We start from the raw sequence: 25,660 nt of genomic DNA on the forward strand, positions 1-25,660 counted from the left end.
TGTTTACCTGGCTCGTGAATTTTGAACTGGACATAAAAATTTGAGACAACAAAGACAACAAAGTCGATTTTGAAATCGTTATCTGCACTTGTGTTACTTAATATCTTGGGTATCATAGAAAGTGTTTCAGGAGCTTTTGAGTCTTCCCCGGTCCATCGGGTCTTCCAATCCCTCAAGAAATTAAAAAAATCAAGGTCCTTAGTCTTGTCCCCCCCAGCAGACTCAACTACGTACATTGGCCCTCTCGGGAGGTTCATCACGAGCTAGACGAGATCTTCATCGATAAGGATCTCCTCACCGTTGGCCAATACCAGAGAACTCTTATCCGGGTCAAAAGATTTGATTACATGTCTCGAAAAATGCCCCGGGCAATTGGAGACACCCAATGTAAGAAGAGAATCAAACCCGATTTACTTCACAGCTTCCCTCTGTTCTACGCTCAATTTAGGAATCATTTGATAAAGGCCATGAGGGGATGATCTTGTTAGAAATGTCACTTTCCTTTTTTTGATGGTTTTGGTTTTTTGGGGAGATGGTAGTAAATCTTCATAGACTGGTGTAGTAGATGGAGCAATATTAGTGGTTTCTGGGGGTGGTGGTGGTAACTTTTCATCGACTAGTGTAGTGTATGTAGCAATAACATTGGTTTTTTGGGGGGAAAAGGTGGTGGTAAAATCTCATCAACATGTGTAGTACCTGCAGCAATATCAGTAGCTTCGACAGCAACTGTGGAAACTGATTCATCAGTCGATGACTTCGCATTCGTCTTCGTCTTCATGTTCGTCTTCGTATTTCTCTTCCTCTTCCTTTCATATGTAAGCAAGTGAAACCTCGAAGTCATTATTTTCGGTGGGATAACATAAATCAGTATTCAACTAAATAAATGGAATCAACGGGTGTAAAATTAGTAGAAAATATATAAACACAATAAGATTAACCTACCTCTTTGGTTTATTGTCGGGATTGACGTTGGATACAGGATTGGGGGAGGTTTCGTTTTCGTTTATGCTGTTATAAACTGACAAGACGACCTCTCGGGAGTCGAAGGTATCCACTTCCATGTTGTTGCCTTGGTTTTCTGACATTTTCAGAAGAAATCCTTGTAGAATTGAAAAAATCTCTAGGGTTTCAATGTTGAATATTTGATGATCATCGGGAGATAGAGAGAGAAGAATATGAACAGTTGCTTATGAAAATGAAGAGTGGAAGCGGAAAATTGTAATTATAAAAATAAGTAATTGAAGCGAAGAAATATTCGCTCTATATCGTATCCTCGTAAAATAAATTCATAAATTATTTTAAATATAAAAATAAATAATTGAAGCGAAGATTTATTCACTGCATGTAATTTTCCTCAGTAAGTGTATTTACATGAGAGGTAAACAGTCTTCTCATGGGAGGGTACGGGGTTTTACAAGAACGTAAGGTTAAAAATAAATTAAGCGAAGATTTATTCGCTTTAAACCGTCTACTCGTAAATTTAAAATTGAAATTTTTTTAAATATTAAATTATGTAATTTAAGCGAATATTTCTTCGCTCCAAGTCATTTCCTCTTAAATAAAAATTACAAAAAAAAATTAAAACTAAAATGAAGTAATCGAAGCGAATATTTATTCGCTGCATATTATTTTTAATAAATTTAATTAATATTTAATAATCCAAATCGTATTCTCGTAACATTTCATAAAGAAATTAAAATATAAAAATAAGTAATTGAAGCGAAGATTTCTTCTCTGCATGTCATGTCAAAGAAATTTATTTAATATTTAATAAATGAAAATATTAAATTCATGGTAATTTTGGTCTTTACATACAAGGGTAAGTGTATTTTCATGAGAGGCAAACGGTCTTCTCATGGGAGGATAGGGGTTTTACATGAACGTAAGGTTAAAAATAAATTAAGCGAAGATTTATTCTCTTTAAACCGTCTCCTCGTAAATTTAAAATTGAAATTTTTTTAAATATTAAATTATGTAATTTAAGCGAATATTTCTTCGCTCCAAGTCATTTCCTCTTAAATAAAAATTACAAAAAAAAGATTTAAAACTAAAATGAAGTAATCGAAGCGAATATTTATTCGCTACATATTATGTTTAATAAATTTAATTAGTATTTAATAATCCAAATCGTATGCTCGTAACATTTCATAAAGAAATTAAAATATAAAAATAAGTAATTGAAGCGAAGATTTCTTCTCTGCATGTCATGTCAAAAAAATTTATTTAATATTTAATAAATAGAAATATTAAATTTATGGTAATTTTGGTCTTTACATACAAGGGTAAATGTATTTCCATGAGAGGCAAACGGTCTTCTCATGGGAGGGTTGGGGGTTTTACATGAAGGTCAGGTTAAAAATAATTGAAGCGGAGATTTCTTCGCTTTAAATCGTCTCCCAGTAAATAAAAATTTAATAAAAATATTAAAAATAGGAATGAAGTAATTTGAGCGAATATTTCTTCGCTACATGTCATTTTTAATAAATTGAATTAATATTCAATAAATGGAAATATAAAATTCATGGTAATTTCGGTCTTTACATACAAGGGTAAGTGTATTTTCATGACAGGCAAACGGTCTTCTCATGGGTGGGTTGGGGGGTTTACATGAAGGTCAGGGATCCTGGGCGGGGAAATCTTCGCTCCTTTCGCTTCTCACCCTTCCTTCTCACATGGCGCCCGGAGAGAAGTGATCTTCGCTGGATCATATGAATAATATATTAATTTCGTACGTTAACTGGTCATTCCGTTAACGGCGTCTGGGGTGAACCCGGAATGAAACCCGGATTCCGGATTCTCCCTCCCCCCTCTCCTACCCAGATTGATTTATCAATATAATAATAATGCTGCAATTTGATTGGTCCGCAACAGGGGAACACGGAAATCGGTAGCAGAAGATCTCATTTGTTCAGCCCCTACCGGCCTCCATTACTTCTATTAGTGATTGTCGGCTTTGACAGTCTATCCCACGGTAGTTTTTTACGACCCCTAGAAAATATTTTTTTGTTATAAGTGATCTTCGCTGGATCATATGAATAATATATTAATTTCGTACGTTAACTGGTCATTCCGTTAACGGCGTCTGGGGTGAACCCGGAATGAAACCCGGATTCCGGATTCTCCCTCCCCCCTCTCCTACCCAGATTGATTTATCAATATAATAATAATGCTGCAATTTGATTTGTCCGCAACAGGGGAACACGGAAATCGGTAGCAGGAGATCCCATTTGTTCAGCCCCTACCGGCCTCCATTACTTCTATTAGTGATTGTCGGCTTTGACAGTCTATCCCACGGTAGATTTTTTACGGCCCCTAGAAATTTTATTTTTTTTATCATTTCCTAAAAAAAATGCTAAAACACCGTATTATTACCCAACCCCCTACAAATTTAGTATATTGGCCATATTTATTTATTTTATGTATTTTTGACCATTATATAAAATATATATTAATAAATATACTATTTAAATAATAATTTGTAGTTAATTTTTTTTTAATTTAGTATAGATTTTCATATTATATTATTTATCTTTAGTTAAAATATATATAATGATATATATTGTTACAAATATTTTTTGCCTTAATTTTTTTAATTTATCATATATTAATTAAGTATTTAAAAATAAATATTTTTATTAATTAGAGATGTGTATTATTCATCAGTAAAATCCTTCTTAAATAATAATAAATTATAAATTTTGTTTTTATAATACATATATTTTTATTATTATTAAATTATTAAATAAAAATAAATAGATAAATATTATAACAAATTTTGTGTAGTTTTATAGCATATAATATTATACAATAATATTATTTTTATTATCACATATTAAGTATAAACAATTGAAAATATTATATGTTATGATTTTATTGTCAATAATTTTATTTTATTTTCTAATTTTAAAATATTTATTTAAAGATAAGTTTTATGTAATGTTTGTTTTAATTGTATAATATAATATATTTTATTTATATAAAAAATCAAAATAAGTATTAATTAAATTTATTTTTAAATTATATATATATGAATTAGAAAAAGGATATGAAAAAAAAAATTAGAGTATCTTCACTCAATTCATTCTCCACTTTGTATAAAAAAAACAATTATGGTCATGATTAGAAATAAATTTGTTGTTTAATGTTTCATCATTCTATTTGATTGATTTCATGAGGGTGATGATCCATAATGATGTAACTTGATGTGATAATTGATAAATGTTATTCATAGATCAACAAATATAATATACAATAATAATTATAATTGACTACATATTTTATAGGCATTGTTGGATGAACGAATTCTTGTTCCACCTATTTTCATTATTATTCTCATTGTCAAAATACCCATGTTTCTTTCTTCAAATCATTAATTAATCACATTTTCTTATTAAACTCATTACTTACTTTATTTTATTTTATTTTATTTTATAAATATCAATATATATAATTAAAATTAATAATAAATATATTTTTTTTACTTAATTTTATAAAAATTATATATATAATTAAAATTAAACATTATAAATTAAATAATCCAAATAAATATTAGACACTAAAAAAATACATTTCACAAGCTTTTAATACCATATATTAAAAATAAAATATATTATATTATATTATATAAATATTAAAATAAAATATATTACATAAATATTAAAATAAAACATATATTTTATTTTTACTTAATTTTATAATATAATATATATAATTAATTTAAATATTTTAAATTAAATAATTCAAATAAATATTATAAACTAAAACAAATATTATACACAAAAATAAAAAAATTACAGAAAACTTTAATATTATATATAAAAATAAAATATATTATATTATATAAATATTAAATAATACATATATTTCATAAAATCGTAAACTATTATATAAATTACATAAATTTTAAAATATTTATAAAAGTATCAATTAAAAAACTTTAAAATAAAATAAATTACATAAAGCATAAAATATTAAGGATTTATTTTAATTTATTTAAAGTTTATGTTAAATATTTTATTTTAGTTTATAATATTTATTTAAATAAATTAATTTATTATTTTAGTTTTAGTTATATATATTATATTTATAAAATTTATTAAAAATAAAATATATGTGTTATTTTAATATTTATGTAATATATGTTTTAGTTTCATATTTATATAATATATTATATTTTATTTTATTTTAATATATTATGGTAAAGGTGTATGTAATGTATTTTATTTTAGTTTATAATATTTATTTGAATTATTTAATTTATAATATTAAATTTTAATTATATATATATATATATATATATATTTATAACATTAAGTAAAATTTAAAAAATATATATATATTTATATATGTGTTATTTTAATATTTATATAATTTATTTTATTTAATATATGTATTATTAATTTTAACTATATATAATTATATTTGTAAAATAAGGTAATTAATAAGTTTTGTGTGAAAATGTGTAATTAATAGATTAATTAATGATTTATAGGGAGAAATGTGAGTATTTTGGGATTATGAATGAAAATGTGGGTATATTAAGAAATCTAGCATGTAGCCCGCACGAATAGTAATATAAAAATCGAGAAAAAGAATTACGATTAAAATATGATAATATTTTTAATTTATTCTCATATATCCAAATTAACTAAAGTTCTTGACCCGTTCTTGACCCGACCATCCGGACACTTTAAAATTAAGCATCGTTATATATATATATATATATATATATATATATATATATATATATTAGTTACCTAAAAAGTTGAATTTATATGGTTAAAACGTTCCACGTTCATTAAATTTAGTGTTATAAAGTCTTATTAACTTAGTTGGTTAAAATGTTATACTTATTTTTGTTAGGTTTTAAGTTGGAAACATACCTATAACATTTTTAATTTTATTTTTAACCATTTTAAGTTTATAGACAGGTGAACCCACAATCCGACCCAAGTATCCATTACTCTCACATATATATCAAAATTAACCATAGTTTTCGAACCGGCAATCCGAATACTTTGAAAATTAAGCATCATTATATATAGATTTGTTTGAAAAGAGGATATAACAGGAATTGGGGTTCTTTTTCAATTATGATTATTTGAATAACTATAACCAAAATATATCACATTACTCTCTATATTTTTCGTTACATTACTCAATTTATTAATTAAATTTATCAATTAAAATACTAATATATCTTTTATTTTAAATTATTATTTATTATTTACTATTATATATTAATATATTTTAAGTCTTTTAACCAAACAAAATTAACCACCTCAAAATCATTACCATAACAGAATTATTTAAATAACCAGAATTTAAACAAGGCTATAATTCAATATACGTTATCTAAACAAGGCTATAATTCAATATACGTTTTATCAAACTGAAATTAATAAAAAAAAACACTTAGGAAACCAATTGATTTGTTTTGAATGATTGATATTTTTCTTAAAAAATTGTCTTAATTGAACCATTTATACTCACAGTATAAAATTATAATTCTTGTCTTATTCAGATGTTCTCCTACATTTTCAAAACCAGAACTCTGTTAATAAAAAATTAACAAAACTTTGCCTTACAGAACAATAATTCAATTGAGTAGGTGAGTATTGGTTGTCAACTCAATTAATGATGTTGATGAATGATTAGGTCACTAATTTGCTAAATCAACTACTAAACTTAATCATGACCTACTAATTAATTAGCCCATGGCCATTAACAACTCTCAATCACATGGAATACATTCACCATCTAAACTATGAGAAATGACAAAATCACAGTATTTTACATTGAGTATGGAATACAACTCTCAATCATTGATTGAAAAATAGTCACAATCTATTTATTTTTTACTTTATTTGATATAAATATGTTATTTTTTAGATGAGCCATTATGTTTTATAATCTCTAAGTTTTGATATGTAACAAAATACGATCCTAGTTCAATTTAACGCTTTAATTAAAGTGGAGATATGAGTATGAGAATAGTAACATAGAGAATAAACTTTGATTTAAGAAAAATAAAAATAAAATTTTCAAATCTTAAGTTAACAAAATATTAGCAAACAATATAAATAACAGTACAAGTAAAAGCAGAAAATTACTTCCCTTCTCCTATCTTACAAATGGAAACAAACAATACAAATTATTTGAGTCAATGAATAATGAACATCACAACACTCTCAATACTTACTTCACATGACCTTTTTCATTTTCTTTCTTCCTTGGACCGACTACCTATACCAGGCTACCAGCTGGTTGCATTATTTCACCAAATTCTGTAAATATTATCATTACTACTAAGAAGACTTTCTTTTGAACAAAGAACTAAATATATTTCATATTATGTGTATGTACTATGATGATGTGGAATGGATTTTGAGATCATATATAATTAATGGCAAAAGATTGAGCTATTACTATGTCTTCTTGTTTAAGTTCTTGAGGCTGCGTACAGTCATCATGAGCTTCTGTCTCTCCCCTTCAACCTCTGCAAGCCTCACACTTATTTCATAGTATCTCCCTTGCATTTCCTTCAACTCTTCTTCAATTGCCATATTCTTTTCATTCTCTTTCAGCTTTCTGGACCTTCTTATCGATTGATTACTTTTTTGTGATTCTCCTTCTTCGGTTGCACACATCGTATCTACATATACCTGCAACACAAAAAAGTACCATTTGCTTCAAAAGATCGCTTCCAAATCCAGCCACTTCAAGTGTGCGTGAACATATCAAATAAAACCTTGAATTTATGAAAATAAATCAAATCAGCAAGCTTACACAAGGTTTATTTGTTCCCATGAAAAATGAAACAAGCTTTCTCCAAAGTTAGTACATAGTTTAGTTTCTAACTCTAACACCAATAGACTTCGAAAAATGAATCTTGTTTGAAGTGGGTTATTTGATAATAGACTTCGATAGTATTTTTTTTTTATAAATAAATTACTTTATTATTATATTTATATACACCAAACATTTTTTTACTCAAATAACCTGCTTTACAATAATAACCTACAACAAACAATATTATTTGGAAATAACAACTTGATTATTTCAAATAACCCAAAATCAAACAAGGCCTTGGAAAATGCTCGTTACTATTTTCATGTTAACCACCTGCTATGCAAAAATGATAAAAGGGAGATAACAGATAAATACAAATTCCTCACACATTATTTCTCTCTTGCATATCATATAAAATGAAACAGGGATAATACTCATAATGCTTCATAAAGAAAGTTTAAGATGCTAACCTTCTGGAGTTGATGAGCACATATAGTTATGCCAGTTTGTTTGAGCTCCTCTTCTAATTGTCTTTCCAACTCTTCAATTTTGTACAGGAGATCTTTCTCTTTCCCCAAAAACAAATTTACAGAGGTTTCAATGGCTATCTCCTTAAGCTTTATTTGTTCCTGTCCATGAAAAATATGGCTGAATTTCATACATAAATAATAATTACAATGATAGTTAATAAAATGGAAACTAAGTAAACCTGGAATAACTTCATTTTTTGCTTTAGATTGTCTATCTCTTTAGGAATCCCAATAAGAGAAGCAGATTGACTTTTGAGTTGAACTATCTGCTTCTGCAGTTTCTCTTTTTCTAACTCATCCACAGATATAGAACATTTTGCCAATAAAGCATCAAAATTGTCTCCCTTATGTCTAATTTCTTCAATGAGAGATTTTTTTTCTCTCTCGAGCCTTTCGGCCACCCTTCTCAGTTCGTCCATTTTCTCTTCATAGTCATCTCTAGCATTCCACAGAATTTCTTCGAGATGAGTTTTCTGTACACGGAGTTCACTGGCTTCAGCCAGGGCTTTAACAGTCAGCTTCTCATTCTCGTCAAAAGTGAAAGTCATTTGTCTTGAAAGTCTTTTAAACTCCTCCTGAAGTCTCTCAGCTGTACTGGCATTTTGCATCTTCATCTTTCTCAAGGCTTCTTCGGCTTTAATGGCTCTCTTCTCCTGTTCAATTTTTGATAGAGAAATAATTTCTAAGTCAGCCTCAAATATTTTCGCTCTCTTTTCTATTTCTTCCTCCAAATTTTGAATGTGAATCTCATGTTTGGTTGTAATGGCCAGATAATTGGATAACTGTTCGGATTGCTTCTTCAGCTCGGTTTCGAGTTCAGTTACAACCGAATAAGAAGAACACTCGTATTGGACCTTTAGCTGTTCTTGCAGCTCATTCTGCTCAAGCTTATATGACAAGTCATGGTTTTCCTGTTTTAATATCTCATAATCAAGCTCAAGTTGCTCTATCTGCATCTCTAGTTCATCTTTATCCTTCCTAAAGATTTGCAGTTCCGTATCTTCATTACAATCCACTTGATCCTTCATTACAAGCTTTTCCAATGCCCGTTGCTCTTCATCGTCGTCGTCGATATTCATTACAGAACTGGATTCGTTTTCTTTCAAATCTTTCACAGTTACAACGGTCAAATTTTCACTAGAATGATTCGTATGCTGTAAAGAATCTTCAAGTTCTTGGACGGCTAGGATCAGCTCGGAGTTCGAATCTTGCGTCTTTTGTAGTTGCAATTTAAGGTTTGTATTAAGATTCCTTTCATATTGTAGTTCTTCGCGGAGTTGGCCTAGCATATTCCACGGATCACCTTCAACAAAATTCAACCTATCTCTAGCTTTCAATTGGTCCAACCGCTCTCTGAAGGACTTATATTGAGTCAGTTCTTTCTTGAGCTCATCTCTTTCCTCTTTCAACAAGTCCATCTCTTTGGAGATATCCTGTCCCTTTTTACATTCCTTTATTACTTGTTTTCTGAGAGACTGAAGCTCCAATTCATAAATGGAAGCCTGTCTAGATAAGTCAGCTAGCTCGACTTTGAGCTTCTCAATTATGGTTTCTTGAGATGTTTCTACTGATACGATTTCTCTTGGGCTGTTAGAAGAATCGTCTGTGCTTGTTTCAGGAGCCGAACTTCCTCTTAGCCATTCCCATTGTGATACTTGGCGTTCTTCTTGGATAACATTGTCAATCTTAACTTGGTATTCTCTATGGGTATCCAGAGAAGAGTTAACTCCAGAACTTAAGATATCTACCTGTTCAATAGTCTTGTCCTACAAATCATTTCCACGGAAAAAAAAAATTGTTAGACTAAGATTTTTCCTCAAAGAAATGTTAAATTGTGACTTACTTCAATAAGTTTAGCCTTGATGTTGTTTTCGGCTTCATCCATGTTAAATTGTGTCTTCAAGCTTTTTCTATTGAACCTAACTCTAGCATGTTCATCAGAGTCATTGACATCTCTGAAGGAAAACAAAAATAATTCGATCAAATATCAAGATTTTGTTCATTTGGCTGCAGAAAACAACAAAAAATGTTTGATATATTTCACCTTAATGTATCACTTTCTAGAACTCTTTGAATTTTAACCTGTAAGTGAATCAATCATTACAAACGAGCAAATTATACAACCATTTATGAATTGGGAAGCAATCAGAGAGAGAGAGAGAGAGAAAGGAGAGAAAACCAACATGCAAAACAGTTCCAGATTTTGTACTCCTAAGTGGGAGAGACAAAGAGGAAACTTTGGTAGAAGCCATGGCATATTTTGCAAAATCAATAGAAAATTCTCCAATGACACCGGCTTTTGATGAACCCTACAAATTAAACCTCAAGAACTGATTAGACGATTTTAGATCAAATGAAGGTGTAAATACAGACAAAATGGTATATAAAAACAGTTGGAACCTTTGATATGACGAATCTGTAGATCTTCTCATTAATCTTCCCTGTTTTTTGGTCCTGTGTGAATTTCACAGTTTCATAAATAGGATTCTCCCAGTAACAGCTCCCATCTCGAACCAACCCTTTCTCTAACGTCATTGTCGGTTTCCCAACATCCTCAGGAATGCCAGATAATGTTAATGGATCCAATCCCATTATTCCCACCTGTTGCATATCAACAACATTTGGGATACTCAGGAAAGACAGATTTATTTGGTATCAACATCGGCAATAATACATGCTTTAGTACTATTGTCACAATTCTAAGATGTCCTATAAAAGCAATACGGTCTAGAAGCTTATTCAAGTGAATCCAACTTTGAATTTGAGATCCATGAATTCATAGAACATGAATTTTCAATTTACCTGAGGAGTGGCATGGAACTGCAACTTAAAGACCACTTTGATCTTATTCTTCTCGTTCCTCCATCTCGCCGACAGGAACATCTTCACTTTCCCAGTTTAAACCCTCATTGACATATCAAACGAAAAGTGTTTGCACCTCATGATCATATTTATTACAATGAAGTCTCAGAAAAGGGAAGATTGGACTGAGAATCGAGTAGACGCTCACGATCAGTGAGTACCGGACTCTAGTGAAGCCGTAAAGGTACAGCTTGTTGGAGAGTTATTGCTCAGTCAGCCAGTCAGTCAACAACGAATGCTTCCCTGGAATGGCTGCAATGGTGATCAAAGGAGTAGTAAAGAAGCTGATCTATCGAGGATCCGGTTCTTTTTCTCTCCTCTTTCTTCTTCTCTCTCTCTCAATGTAAATTTGCTGAATGAATTGAATTTGAGATGATCCGTTTAACTACTACTACTAGTCTACTACTATAACTATAAGGTGAATTTTATTGTCATATGTATTAATAATATCTAAATAATTAATTAGTTATTTTATATTTGTTCATTGGGAAAAACTAAAGATAAATAAATGAAAAGCTTCTGTGCTGTTACGGTAATCAAGTCAAGGGTGACGTGGAGAGCCTTTTAGAAGCCATTTATTGGATGGTAATTATTGCTTAACAGGGAGGAGGAATGGTTTTGTCTCCCTATTTGCAAGTTTGACATTAATGCCCTCTTCTCCTTCAATATAATAATACAAAATTGATAGAATGAAATAATTTGAAAAAATGAATGATTCGGTGGAATTGGTAGAAAAAAAATACTAAATAAAATGAATAATTATTTAAAAATTTATTTATAAAATGATATGTTAGACTATTTATTTTTCTTTAATTTGTCACGCATATAAATAAAAGGTTAGAAAAAAAAAATTATTTTAGTAATCACGACAAAATCTTCCCTCCTGTTTGAAGATTTTTTTATCAAATTTTAAAGTATAAACAAAAACATTTTGTTACCGTCCACGAATAAGAAATAGCACCCTTCACGGCCCTATGTAACACTTGGGCTAGAGACTCGGTCAGGAATTCTGTTTTCGTATCATAACTATATTTTAATTCTGTTTTTCTATTTCCCACAAAACTGATTGTTGATTTAAGTCCCTAAAAGTTGTTGTAACAGAATTATAACCGACTACTCTTGGGTAATTCAGCCACGATATATACTGATGTCCACCCCCTTTTGGGTATGAATGAAAGTTTTGTGAAAGTTCTTATTCTTAATTATATTCTCAGTCTTGAACCTCTATCTTGGACTGTTAGGTATATTCTAGTAGTATTCTCTCCCTATCTTTGTTTATACTTTCCTTTAATCTTGAATTCTCTTCTCGTACTATTTCCGCTGCGCTTGATTATAGAATTTCAAACTCAGTCTCAATAATTAAGAGCTCGGTTTTTGAAATAAAGAACTTAGAAAGCTAAATTATAATTCAATCCATAACATATTGATATCAGAGCTGGTCGATTCTCCAAATGGTAGAAACTCGCCAGCAGGTAGAAATGGATGCGCTTAAGACCCTTATTGAAAGTTTGTCCCAACAAATAGCTGCTATGCAAGCTGCAATGGACCGAAGATTTGATGCGGCTGAAGAACGAATGTCAGCCTTTGAAAGTGGGCGTTTGGAAATGGGCAAGATCCCCGCAACAGACCCTACGATGATAATTCTTTCCACGGTCCTTCCCCATTTAGACCCCAACACCCTGGCCAGAATCGCGACACACACTATGTTCCTCCAACCCGGCTAACCAAGGTCGACTTTCCTCGATTCAATGGGTCCGATGTGGAGGGCTGACTAATATCCGCCGAGCAATTCTTCAGGGTGCACAAGACTAGGGATGCCACTAAACTAGAAATTGCTCCCATTTACTTTTTTGGCGAAACAAGAATGTGGTATGGATCTTATCTCTAGAACCGCAACCATATGGAAGCCTTATCTTGGGACGTGTTCAAGAGAGACCTTATGATGCAATTCGGGCCATCTATACATGATACTCCAATGAGACGGTTAATGAATCTAAAATAGGTTGGTTCTGTTCACGAATACAATCTGCAATACATGTCGATCTCTCAAAAACTCTACAGCATGCCAAAGGAATACGTTATAGATTGCTACTTGTCCGGTCTGAGAGAGGAGATTGCAAACTGCATCAGGTTGTGTTTTCCTAAATCTTTAAATGAAGCCATGGCCATGGTCAAGGTCCAAGAAGCGACATATAGATCCCTGATGAGCAGCGAACACTTATACAACGCTGAACCACTGTTACTGCCCAATCTAGTCAATGTTAAACCAAGTTGGCAAAGCACGAACAAAACTCCATACATAAAGTTGAGCTTATCTTATGGATCCTCTTCAAGTGCAAACTAGGGCCAAATTAAGCAATTAGACTCCGTCTCAATGGATGAAAAGAGAAAGAAGGGCCTATGCTACACTTGCGATGAAAAATGGCAACACAACCACATGTGTAAATCAAAGTTATTCGTGGTCTCGGCCAATGACCAAGAAAGCGTCCCAAGTTTCTAAGAACCTGCTCCAGAGATAATCTTTGATAAGTCTCCTTTGCATCTTGAAGCAGGGGAAGAGACTGCCATTTCGCCGGTTCAAAAATTTTCCAAATACTCCAGATTCTTGGCAAGATCAGGAACCTTCCAGTTGTGATTTTAATTGATACAGACAGCACTCATAACTTTATTAATAGTAGGATAATGAAGAACATTATCCATAACATCCTTCCCACCCAAGTGCTATCGGTTCGAGTGGTAGACGCCTCTAACATTCTATGCTCTAGCTTTTGCCAAGATCTGAAATGGTCTATGGAAGGTAAATCTTATCAAACAAACATGAAAGTGCTAAACATGACAGGATACGATATTGTGCTGGACATCGAGTGGTTGATTACTCTAGGTCCTTCCAAATGGGACTTTGAAAAACTAACCATTTGTATTGAAAAGGAATGGATAACCACGGTCTTACAAGGCATACCCATACACAGATCAACCTAATGCAGGGTGACCACCTAGAGAAGTTATTAAAGAAAGACAATGTTGATGCCATGGTCCAAGTAAGAAGGGAAAACGAAGCACAATTTTTCTCACTCACTACAATGGCACTAAAAGATATTTCGGAAGATCTTCAACAAATGTTAGATGACTTCAGTCCAATATTCCAACAACTTGAAGACTTACCACCAAATAGGGAACAGGATCACCGCATCCCACTAAAGGAAGGCACGGAAGTTGTATGCATGCGTCCTTACCGGTATCCTGCCCTATAGAAGACAAAAATTGAACATTTGGTCAACGATATGTTGGACAGGGGAGTCATAAGGAGAAATCACAGCTCTTTTGTCGCCCCTGTGGTACTGGTCCGAAAGAAAGACTTATTCTGGAGAATGTGTATTGATTATAGGCGGCTAAACTCAGCAACCATCAAAGATAAGTTTCCTATCCCGGTTATTGAAGAATTAATGGAAAAATTGCATGGGTCCAGGTTCTTTTCCAAGCTAGATTTGCGTTCAGAGTTCCATCAGATAAAGATGCATCCAGATGACTACCACAAAATAGCATTCCGGACTCACGAAGGCCTGTATGAGTTTTTGGTGATGCCCTTCGGCTTAACTAATGCTCCATCCACCTTTCAAAACTTAATGAACGCAACCCTGAAACCATTCCTAAGGAAGTTCGTGCTAGTATTTTTTGATGATATCCTAGTATAAAGCTCGAGCTAGAAGGAACATATCCACCACTTACATAAGGTACTTTCAATATTGCAACATAACGAGTTATTCCTTAACAGGGGAATATGCAATTTTGGGTGCAAGCAAATTTCCTATCTAGGCCATATTCTTGACGATAATGGTGTAGCCACTGATCCAACAAAATTAGAAGCAATGAGCACATGGCCAGTTCTAGAATCTACTAAGCAATTGAAAGGGTTCCTTGGTCAGACCGGATACTATAGAAGATTTATAAAAGGCTACGGCTCTATAGCACGACCCCTCACTACCCTGTTGAAAAAAGGTCAGTTTGTATAGAATAAAGAAGTTGAAGATGCATTTATGTTGTTGAAACAGCGTATGATTTCCCCTCCGGTCCTGGCGCTTCCAAACTTCAATATTCCCTTTGTAGTAGAGACCGATGCAAGTGGAGCTGGTATAGGGGTAGTATTAATGAAAGAAGGACGACCCATTTCATTCATAGGCAAGGCAATTGAACTAGAGAAGTTACCATCATCCACGTATGAAAAGTAGCTAATGACATTGACCTTTGCGGTGGAGAAGTGGAGATCCTACCTTAGATACAAGCAATTCATAGTGAAGATCGATCATAAAGCTCTCAAATACTTGCTGGAACAAAGAGTTCAAACCTCGTTACTAGAAAAATGGCACTACAAATTGGTGGGATACGATTTTATTGTTTAATATAAAAGGGGAAAAGAAAACCTGGTGGCAGATGCTTTGTCCAGGCGGGTAGTAGGGGTCCAATATACAGGAATTTCGGTCTATCACACTGCCATACAAAAACAAATTCAGGAAAGCTATGAAGAAGATCTCAACTTAGCCAAAGTCATTTGTGAAATTCGTGTTAATGTTGATTCTCACCTTGAATGCTCATATGACCAAGGGATGTTAAGAAAAAGGGACTGACTGGTGGTGGGAAAGAATAATGATCTCAGAAATACCTTAATTGCAGCCATGCATTTGGGAGAAGAAGGGGAACATTCGGGGACGCTGGTCACCTAGAAGAAAATGCAGTTAGTTTACTCCTGGCCAGGGATGCTTAAAGATATTAGAGAATTTGTTCGAACTTGTGAAGTTTGCCAAAAGAATAAATCTGATAACTCGGTGTATAAGGGTCTACTTCAGCCCTTAGCAATTCCTAATCGATTTTGGGAATCAGTCTCCATGGATTTCATTGAAAGCTTGCCTAAGTCAAAAGGTAAAAGTGTTATATTTGTGGTAGTTGACAGACTATCGAAAATGGCCCACTTTATGAGTCTGCAAAACTCTTTTTTTGCCCGGACAATAGTTGAACTATTTGTGGACAACGTTTCCAAGCTCCACGGAATGCCAACAACCATCATCAGCGATCGGGATAAAGTGTTCTTAAACACCTTCTTGCGGGAATTTTTAAGGATACAAGGAATAAAGCAAGCTTTATCTTCAGCCCATCACCCCCAGACGGATGGCCAGACCGAGATAGTCAACAAATGTTTGGTCACTTATCTACGCTGCATGCCCGGCCAAACTCCGGAAGATTGGGTACACTAATTGTCCTTGGCTGAATGGTGGTATAACACTAATTTCCATACAGAAATACACACAACACCTTTCGAAGCAATATATGGATACCCTCCTCCTGTCCACACCGTATGTAGCAGCAAACTCGAGAGTGGAAGAAGTGGACGTATCATTAACAGCCAGGGAAGCCACACTCTAACTCATAAAATTTCATTTAAAAAGAGCCCAGAATCGTATGAAGTAGTAGCAGGACAAAAAAGAGAAAATATGTCACGTTGCAAGTGGGTAGATGTGCATGGGTGAAGTTATAGTCATATAGACAATGCTCGGTCCAAAAGTTATTCCACAAGCTCTCACCAAAGTATTTTGGGCCATTTCAAGTACTGGAAAGGATTGGGGAAGTTGCTTACAAGCTGGAAGTCGGGACCAACACTAGGATACACAATGTCTTCCATGTCTTGCAATTAAAATCATTCTAAGGAACCCCTACTGCTATTGAAAATATTCCCCAACTTATCATAACTATATTTTAATTCTGTTTTCGTATCATAATTATATTTTAATTCTGTTTTTCTATTTCCCACAAAAATGATTGTTGATTAAGTCCCTAAAAGTTGTTGTAACAGAATTATAACCGACTACTCTTGGGTAATTCAGCCGCTATATATGCTGATGCCCACCCCCCTTTTGGGTATGAATGAAAGCTTTGTGAAAGTTCTTACTCTTAATTATATTCTCGTCTTGAACCTCTATCTTGGACTGTTAGGTATATTCTAGCAGTATTCTCTTCTCATCTTTGTTTCTTCTTTCCTTTAACCTTGAATTCTCTTCCCACACTATTTCCGCTGCGCTTGATTATAGAATACCAAACTCGATCCCAGCAATCAAGAACTCAATTCTTGAAATAAAGAACTCAGAAAGCTAAGTTATAATTCAAGTCATAACACATTTCTACGTACATACTTAAATATACCATCTTGAGAGTATACCATTTGAGAGTTAGTATGATATTCACACTTAATTATTAAATCAAAATTCAAATAAAATATTTAATTGAAGAGACATATTATACTATATTAGTATAATATATATATATATATTAAAATATATTATATAAAGAAAATAAATTAATATTTAGTTTGAAAATAATAATTTTTTCATTATTATATTAATATATATATATATAATAAATAAGTACATTTATTTATAATTTAAAAATTTTTTAATTATGTGTTTTTCTATTTTTTTTCATGCATTTGTTTTTAATTCACTTTATTATAGAGATAAATAAGTTTAATGTATACTTAAATTTTTTTAATTGTATATACATAAAAATATATTATATTATACCGTTTTAAACACTATAAAATTTATCATTTACATTAACAAATAAAATATAATAGTATTAACAATAGAGTTGTAAACCCAAAAAACTCTTGTTGCGGAAAAAACTCTAGGTTCGAGAAATTTTAACATTAGTTCTGTGTTAGAAATCTTTTTTAATAAAACATTATTTTAAAAGATTTATAGAAATATCTCCTGACTTTATAATAATTAATTTCTTATCAAATTTTAAATAATCTTTTAGATTTTAAAATAATCCAACTAAAATTTGATTAAGGAAATATGTATTTAAATTAATTTAAAATAATTATTTAAAATAGTATTTATTTGATAAAATTCGCCAATTGATTTTTTTTTTATAAAATCAAAAAAATTATACATATATAAATGTATTTTTTATTAGAGTCTATTTTTGGTTCGGTATTTGATAATACTCGGGAAAGAGCTTTCACGCTATATCCTTAATTTATAAAATCATGACTTTTGAAAATTGGTTTTATTACTTTTTATTTAACCAATTATTCTTTAAATTCTAGATATTCACATGTGTTTCTGATATTTAAAATTATAAAAACAATATTTAAATGCTGGTACAGTAAAACCTCGATAAATTAATACCCTTGGGACCGGGAAAAATTATTAATTAATCGAAATATTAATTAATCGATAAATTAATAATTTATTAATTTATCGAGATATTCATGAATTTTAGTAAATTAAATAAATTCTGAATGTAATTAAATTATAGATGCGTGAATTTAAATAAATTAAATACATTCAAGAATATTACTAAACCTAATTCATTAATGAATTTAAACTAAGTTCATGAATATAAATAATAATTAAACAAACACATTCATGTACCTATACATAGTTGTAGTACTAGTACTGTATACAAATCATTAACAATGTTATGGAAAATGAGAAAGAAGATGAAGTAGAAGATGACAGTATAGAGTTGGAGCCGGTCTCACGAAAGAATGTCCTTCAAGCAACAATTACATTGCGTAATTTTCTCTTGCAATATGAACATAGTATGCCACAGCTCCATAATGCATTAAGAATGATTCAAGTGAAGTACAAGGTGACATCAATTTCAAAAGGAAGCAAATTACATTAGAGTCTTATTATAAAAATACATCTTAGAATAAATATCTATAATTTTGATGTAATATAGAATTATTAATTTATATAATATATGTGACTTATATGCATTAATAAAAATATATTATCTTATAAATTTAGCGAATTATTAATTTATCTTAATGGTCTCGAGTTGGGACTACAAAAATTTATTAATTAATCGAGGTTATTAATTTATCAAGTATTAATTTATCGAGGTTTTACTGTACATAAAACTAATGTCGACAATTAATGAAGAAAGTACCTGAAAAATATCAGTTGAAAATATTATGATTTTAAAAAAATCCCAAATAGGCCCTTATCAAATAGGTTTTTGTAGAAGTTGACAAACTTGCCACAGAAATTACTAACAATTAATGTGTTGGAACGAACATATATAAATGATTGTGGTACTATCAATAAATAACTTTATCTTGTTGTGAATTGGTGGAATCTATGTTGTGCACCTATTTATGAATAGGGTTTTAGTTGGATCATGTGTGTATGATCACGATTTCTTATCAAAAGATAAGATTTTGTACCTATCGAAAGATATAATTTTTATACCTATACAGAGATAGAGTTTTGATTTGATCGTGTATGAATGATCGCAATATTTATTGACATATAATGTTTTGGTACCTATCGAGAGATAGGGTTTGGTCGGATCATGTATGAATGATCACGGTATTTATAGACATATAAGGTTTTAGTACATATCGAGATATATGTTTTTGTCGAATCAGTTACGAATAATTGTGGTACTTATCGACATATAAGGTTTTGATACCTATCGAGAGATATGGTTTTGTTGGATCATGAACGAATGATTGTGGCAATTATCGACAGATAAGGTTTTTATACTTATTAACAAAAGGGGTTTTGTTGGATCATGTACGAATGATCATGGTACTTATCAACATATAAAGTTTTGGTACATATCGATAGATATGGTTTTATCGTATCATGTACAAATGATTGCGGTACTTATCAAAAAATAATGTTTTTGTACCTATCAACATATAGGATTTTATCGGATCATGTATGAATGATCGCGATACTTATCGACATATAAAATTTTTGTACATATCGACATATAGGGTTTTGGTATAATCGGGTAAAAACAATATCTTTTACCTATCGAGAGATAAGGTTTTCTTGGATCATATACGAATGATCATGGGTAATTATCAATAAATAATGTTTGATACTTATCAAGAGATAGAATTTTGATGAATCGTATACAAATGATATGTTGTACGTATCGAGAGATAGAGTTTAGTCAGATCATATAAAAATGATCACACGTACTCAACAACAAATAAGGTTCAATACTTATCGAGAGATAGGGTTTTGATGAATTTTATACAAACAATGTCTTGTACCTATCGAGAGATAGGGTTTGGACGGATCATATAAAAATGATCTCGGGTACTTATCAATAGATAATGTTTAATACCTATCAAGAGATTCCAAAACCGATGTGGAGTCTAAAGTTGAAGCTGAAGATAAGGAAGACAAGAATATATAAACTCAAGTTGAAGATAACAAAGGTAAAAGCCCTGAAATTTTCAAAAACAATTCTTTCTATCAAATCAGAATGGGCTCGTACAAAGAGAGAATTCAAAAAGAGAAACAATAATACTCATCATCCTCTTCAATACAATCTCCTTTTATCGTTAGAAGAAGAGGAAGAGGGAGAGGAAGGGGAAGAAGGCCTCTCAATGAAGATATATGGCATGCAAAAATCCCAAGTTGGGATGGTTAGGTTTGAATATAGTGTTTTTATTTGTAATCTCTGTTTTTTTTTAGAATGTATAAATGCTACTAATCAATTTTTTAGGGTTTTTTTTATTGTCATCCTTAGTCATAGCTAAGGTTTGTCTAACTTTGATTTTTGAGCCTCCCGCTTTTGGGATTTTAATGAAATGGTTTTAACCGTTTTTTCAAAAAAATTTAGTCCTCAACACCTAGGACCGAAGAAAACTAGCATTGGGTTAACCCGCAACCTAGAATCCTTAGCAAATAGGACCAAGGAAAATTAGCTAGAGGCTAACCTATGACCGAGTTTTCTTCGCATTCAGGACCGACAAAATTATCCTTTGGTTAACCTATGACCAAGAATTCTCGCACCCGACCAAGAATTCCCTAACCTCAACCGAGAATTTTAGCACCTCGATCGATGGTCTGTAACTCCCCAATCGAGAATCCCCAAATCCCAATTGAATGGGTTATGACCTAGAACTGAGAATTTGAGCCCCGACCGATAAAAATCGCACTTAAGACCGTGGACACCGGGTCCTAAGGTTTATTTGGTTGAATTTTAATATAATAAAATTATTTTTTTCATTTTGGGATCCTAAACTATTTTCAAAAAATCCAAAAAAAATAGAAAATTATTTCAAAATATTTTTAGAATATTTTCATAAAAATATTTTAATATTGGCTTTTAAGGAATTTATTTTTAAGTCTTAATTCCTTTAAAACTGATGTTCTTTAGGTATATTCCTCCCTATTCATCGTTATCAGCTACATGTACTAGAATTTAAATATTGTTGTTATACTGTTGAATACGCAAAAACCTATTCATGTCTATGACCAAATGAATAATTGATTAAAATTTATACAACCAATTTTTAAACGCCAAGATTATAAAGTAGAGACCGTTTTTAAACGAATATGAACGATGAAGCGCGAATGTTTTTTCCCGAGAATTACCAAACTACGAACAACGTCCGTAAAAAAATGAAAACTATCAGTCAATCGTGTCCATAAAAATCAGAAATTATCAGTCAATCTTGTCCGAAAAAAATAGACACTACCAATCAATAGTGTTCGTTAAAAAACATACACAATTAGTGAATAGTGTCCCTAAAAAAGGACATTATTGGCCTTTTTTGCAAAAGCATTCATTTTCGTCCAAAAATTTTCAAACATTTTTTAAATTGAGTCCGTTTATAGGTCAATTGTTGGGAAAAACCTTGACAGAAACACAAAAGAAGAAAAAACCAAACGAAAGAACACTAACAGAATTTGATAACGGAGTTCGGCCAAAATGTTGTCTACGTCTCTGAGCACTAAGTCAATCAATTAATAAGGATAAAGAGATACAAATTTGGGTGCTATAAACCAAAGAGGGGAGAGTTTCTTTTATACACTAAGAAACTTCTCCAACTCCCATCATCTTCCGATGTGGGATTTATGCTAATTGTGAATATAGTTTTTTTTATATACTAAGAAACTTCTTTCACTCCCATCATCTTCCGATGTGGGATTTATGCTAATTGTGAATATAGTTTCTTTTATATACTAAGAAACTTCTTTCACTCTCATCATCTTCCGATGTGGGATTCTAATTGTGCCAAAAACAACAAATCTCCACCTTGGCACAATATCCAACTACTAATCTTCAATATTAAAAAATAAACCTTCAGTGCTTCCAATTGGCGCTCTTCAGTGCTGACTCAAACGCGGAATGTGTTTACCAAATCTAAACAATTAGATTTGGTTTTCCCCATGTCTTTCATCTAGAACTCTCTACCCAGTTGAGCCTTCAATTTATCAACTTCATATTGGCTTTTTGATGCTATCAACATATCATCAACGTACAAGAGTAGATAGATGTAAGACTCATCTTGCAATTTTCGCAAATACACACATGAACTGAATCTGTTTCTTGTGTACTTGTGCTCAATCATAAACTTATCAAGTCGCGTGTATCATTGTCTAGACGATTGCTTCAACCTGTACAATGATATGTTCAACTTGCAAACCCAATTTTCTTTATCAGCAACTTTGAATCCATCTTGTTGATAAATGTAGATTTCCTCGTTTAAATGACCGTGTATGTCTGCGGTCTTCACATCTGGTTGAGCTAGCTCCAAATTCATTTGCGCTACCAAGGCCAACAAAATTCCAATGGAAGAGTGTTTAACAATAGTAGAAAGTACCTCATTATAATCACCTCCTTCCTTCTGAGCGTAGTCTTTAGCTACCAATTTTTCCTTGTAGCGAACATCAAACTTTTTAGGAAATCCTTCTTTCTTAGCAAAGATCCATTTGCCATCAATAGCCTTCTTCCCTTTTCGTAGATGCGTCAACTTGCATGTCTCATTCTTCTGAATAGATTGCATCTCATCTTCCATAACACCTCTCCTTTTTCCATTTTCAGTACTTCGACTAACATCTGAAAAAGTGGATGGAACATCATCTACGACTAGAAGTGCATAGGCCGTCATGTCAACAAACCGACCTGGTTTTTGAATAACTCGTCTTAGCCTATTCACAGCAATTGATTCACTTTGTTCTGAAGGTTCTTGGGTCAGAACCTTTTCCACATTTAACTCTTTGTCTGTCGTCGGAGAGTCACTTCTAGTTGGGCTTATCTTTATCTGCTCAAACTCCACCTGTTGCGGAGTACAATCGATCTTGTCTGGTGTTACCTTATTCAACATTGAATAATCATCAAAAGTAACATCTCTACTGATAATGGTTTTTTTTGCATCCAAACACTAGAGGCGATACTCTTTAACTCCTGTAGTAAATCCCATAAAAAGAGCCTTCTTTCCTCGTGGATCCAACATTGATTCAACTACATGATAATATGCAGCAGAACCAAAAATATGCAAAGAATCATAATCAGTTGCAGGTTTTCCAGACCATACCTCTAATGGAGTCTTGCCACCAAGTGCAGATGATGGTAGGCAATTTACCAAATGTTGAGCGTATGACACAGCTTCTGCCCAAAATTTCATGTCTAACCCAGCATTAGACAACATACATCGAACTTTCTCCACCAATGTCATGTTCATACGTTCCGATACTCCATTCTGCTGTGGTGTTTTTCTATCTGTGAAGTGTCGAACTATGCCACACTCTTGGCATAACTTCTGGAATGGATCATTCTTGTATTCTCTACCGTTATCAGTTCGTAGAACTTTGATCTTTCTTCCTGTCTTGTCTTCAACTTGAGTTTTCCATTTAAGAAAAATCTCAAACACTTCACCTTTGTTCTTCATTGTAAACACCCATACTCTTCTGGAAAAATCGTCAACAAAAGTAACAAAGTAATGTCTACCTCCAAGAGAAGGAGTCTTAGCAGGTCCCCAGACATCTGAGTGCACATAATCCAAAATACTCTTGGTATTATGCATAACAGTGCCAAATTTTACTCGCCTTTGTTTTCCCAGAATACAATGTTCACAAAAATCTAACTTACAAACTTTTGTACCTTTCAACAATCCTTGCTTGACAAGAGTTTGCATAGATTTCTCACCAGCATGCCCCAATCGCATATGCCATAGCTTTGTTGCCTCTAACTCCTTACTGCTCCCGGAAGTTGATACACATGATGTCCTATTAACTGTACTACCTTGATAGTAATACAAATTATTACTCTTCCTGATAGCTTTCAACATCACTAGCGCTCCAGATATTACTCTAAGAACTTCATTTTCCAATTTCACATGTAGGCCTTTCGACTCCAAGGCCCCAAAGAAATGAGATTCTTTTTCATATTCGGTATGTACCGAACATCTCTAATAATTCGGGTGGATTCGTCATCATTCCTCAGCTTGATTGAACCTATCCCCTTTATTTTACATGTATTAGCATCTCCCATGTAAACAACTCCACCATCTAGCTCCTTAAAGTCAAAAAACCACTTTCGAACTGGTGTCATATGATAAGTGCAGGCTGAGTCCAGTATCCACGCATCAGGATGTGATGTTGTGTGTGACATCGATAAAGAGTATTCTGAATCTGCATCACCTTTGTTTTCTGCAACATTCGCATCTTCAGAATTTTTCTCTTTCTTCTTCAACTTTGGACAGTTAATCTTCCAATGTCCTTTCTCACGACAGAAAGCACATTCATCTTTGACAACTCTACTTTCAGATCTTCTTCCTTTCCATTTTGATTTGCTCTGCTGACGGCCCCTGACCATCAATGCTTCATCTGCTGTACCTACTTTACTTTTTCTTTTATCCTGTTTTCTCAATTCATAACTATATAAAGCAGAACTTACAGCATCAAGAGAAACATTTCCCTTCCAATGAAGTAACGTTGTTTCTAAGTGTTCAAATTCATCAGGAAGGGACGATAGCAACATCAACGCAAGATCTTCATCCTCAAACCTAACGTCAAAGTTTAACAGATCTGCTACTAATTCATTAAACTTAGTTATATGCTCATTCATAATAGTACTTGATTGGTAATCAAACCGGAACAGTCGCTTCTTCATAAGGAGCTTATTCTGACCACTCTTCTTCAGAAATTTATCCTCCAATGTTTGCCACAGTTTCTGTGCAGAGGTTTCATTCTTCACAGCATACTTTTGCTCTCTGGACAGACAAGATCGAATTGTTCCGCACGCCAACCGATTCATGATACTCCACTCTTTTTCTTCTATACCATCTGGTTTTCCGACCTCAATAGCAACATCTAGACCCTGCTGAAAAAGACAATCTAGAACCTCACCTTGCCACATGCCGAAATGCCCAGTTCCATCAAAGATCTCCACCGCAAACTTCAAATTCAACATCGGTGTCCTCGTCCAAGATGACGAAGGAGTTGACGCCCCTTTTGAAGACTCCACCATGCCAAGGACGAACCTTCGGCTCTGATACCACTTGTTGGGAAAAACCCTGACAGAAACACAAAAGAAGAAAAAACCAAACGAAAGAACACTAACCGAATTTGATAACGGAGTTCGGCCAAAATGTTGCCTACGTCTCCGAGCACTAAGGTTATCAATTAATAAGGAAAAAGAGATACAAATTTGGGTGCTATAAACCA

The 25,660-nt window shown here is 32.5% G+C and overlaps 1 protein-coding gene across 1 annotated transcript; it reads right to left on the bottom strand.

The window, feature by feature from the left end:
* Window positions 1-7,095: 7,095 nt before the first annotated feature.
* Window positions 7,096-11,542, bottom strand: LOC124926030 (myosin-2-like). Its single transcript, XM_047466188.1, has 8 exons — window positions 11,124-11,542; window positions 10,722-10,922; window positions 10,505-10,630; window positions 10,366-10,403; window positions 10,165-10,276; window positions 8,501-10,087; window positions 8,262-8,420; window positions 7,096-7,664 (listed from the first exon to the last, which is right to left on the bottom strand). The coding sequence occupies exons 1-8, from the start codon at window positions 11,202-11,204 to the stop codon at window positions 7,428-7,430; spliced, it is 2,541 nt and encodes an 846-aa protein (XP_047322144.1). The 5' UTR covers window positions 11,205-11,542; the 3' UTR covers window positions 7,096-7,427.
* Window positions 11,543-25,660: the final 14,118 nt, after the last annotated feature.

Source organism: Impatiens glandulifera, chromosome 2 (assembly GCF_907164915.1).
Source record: "Impatiens glandulifera chromosome 2, dImpGla2.1, whole genome shotgun sequence".
In the NCBI taxonomy this organism is placed as follows: domain Eukaryota; kingdom Viridiplantae; phylum Streptophyta; class Magnoliopsida; order Ericales; family Balsaminaceae; genus Impatiens; species Impatiens glandulifera.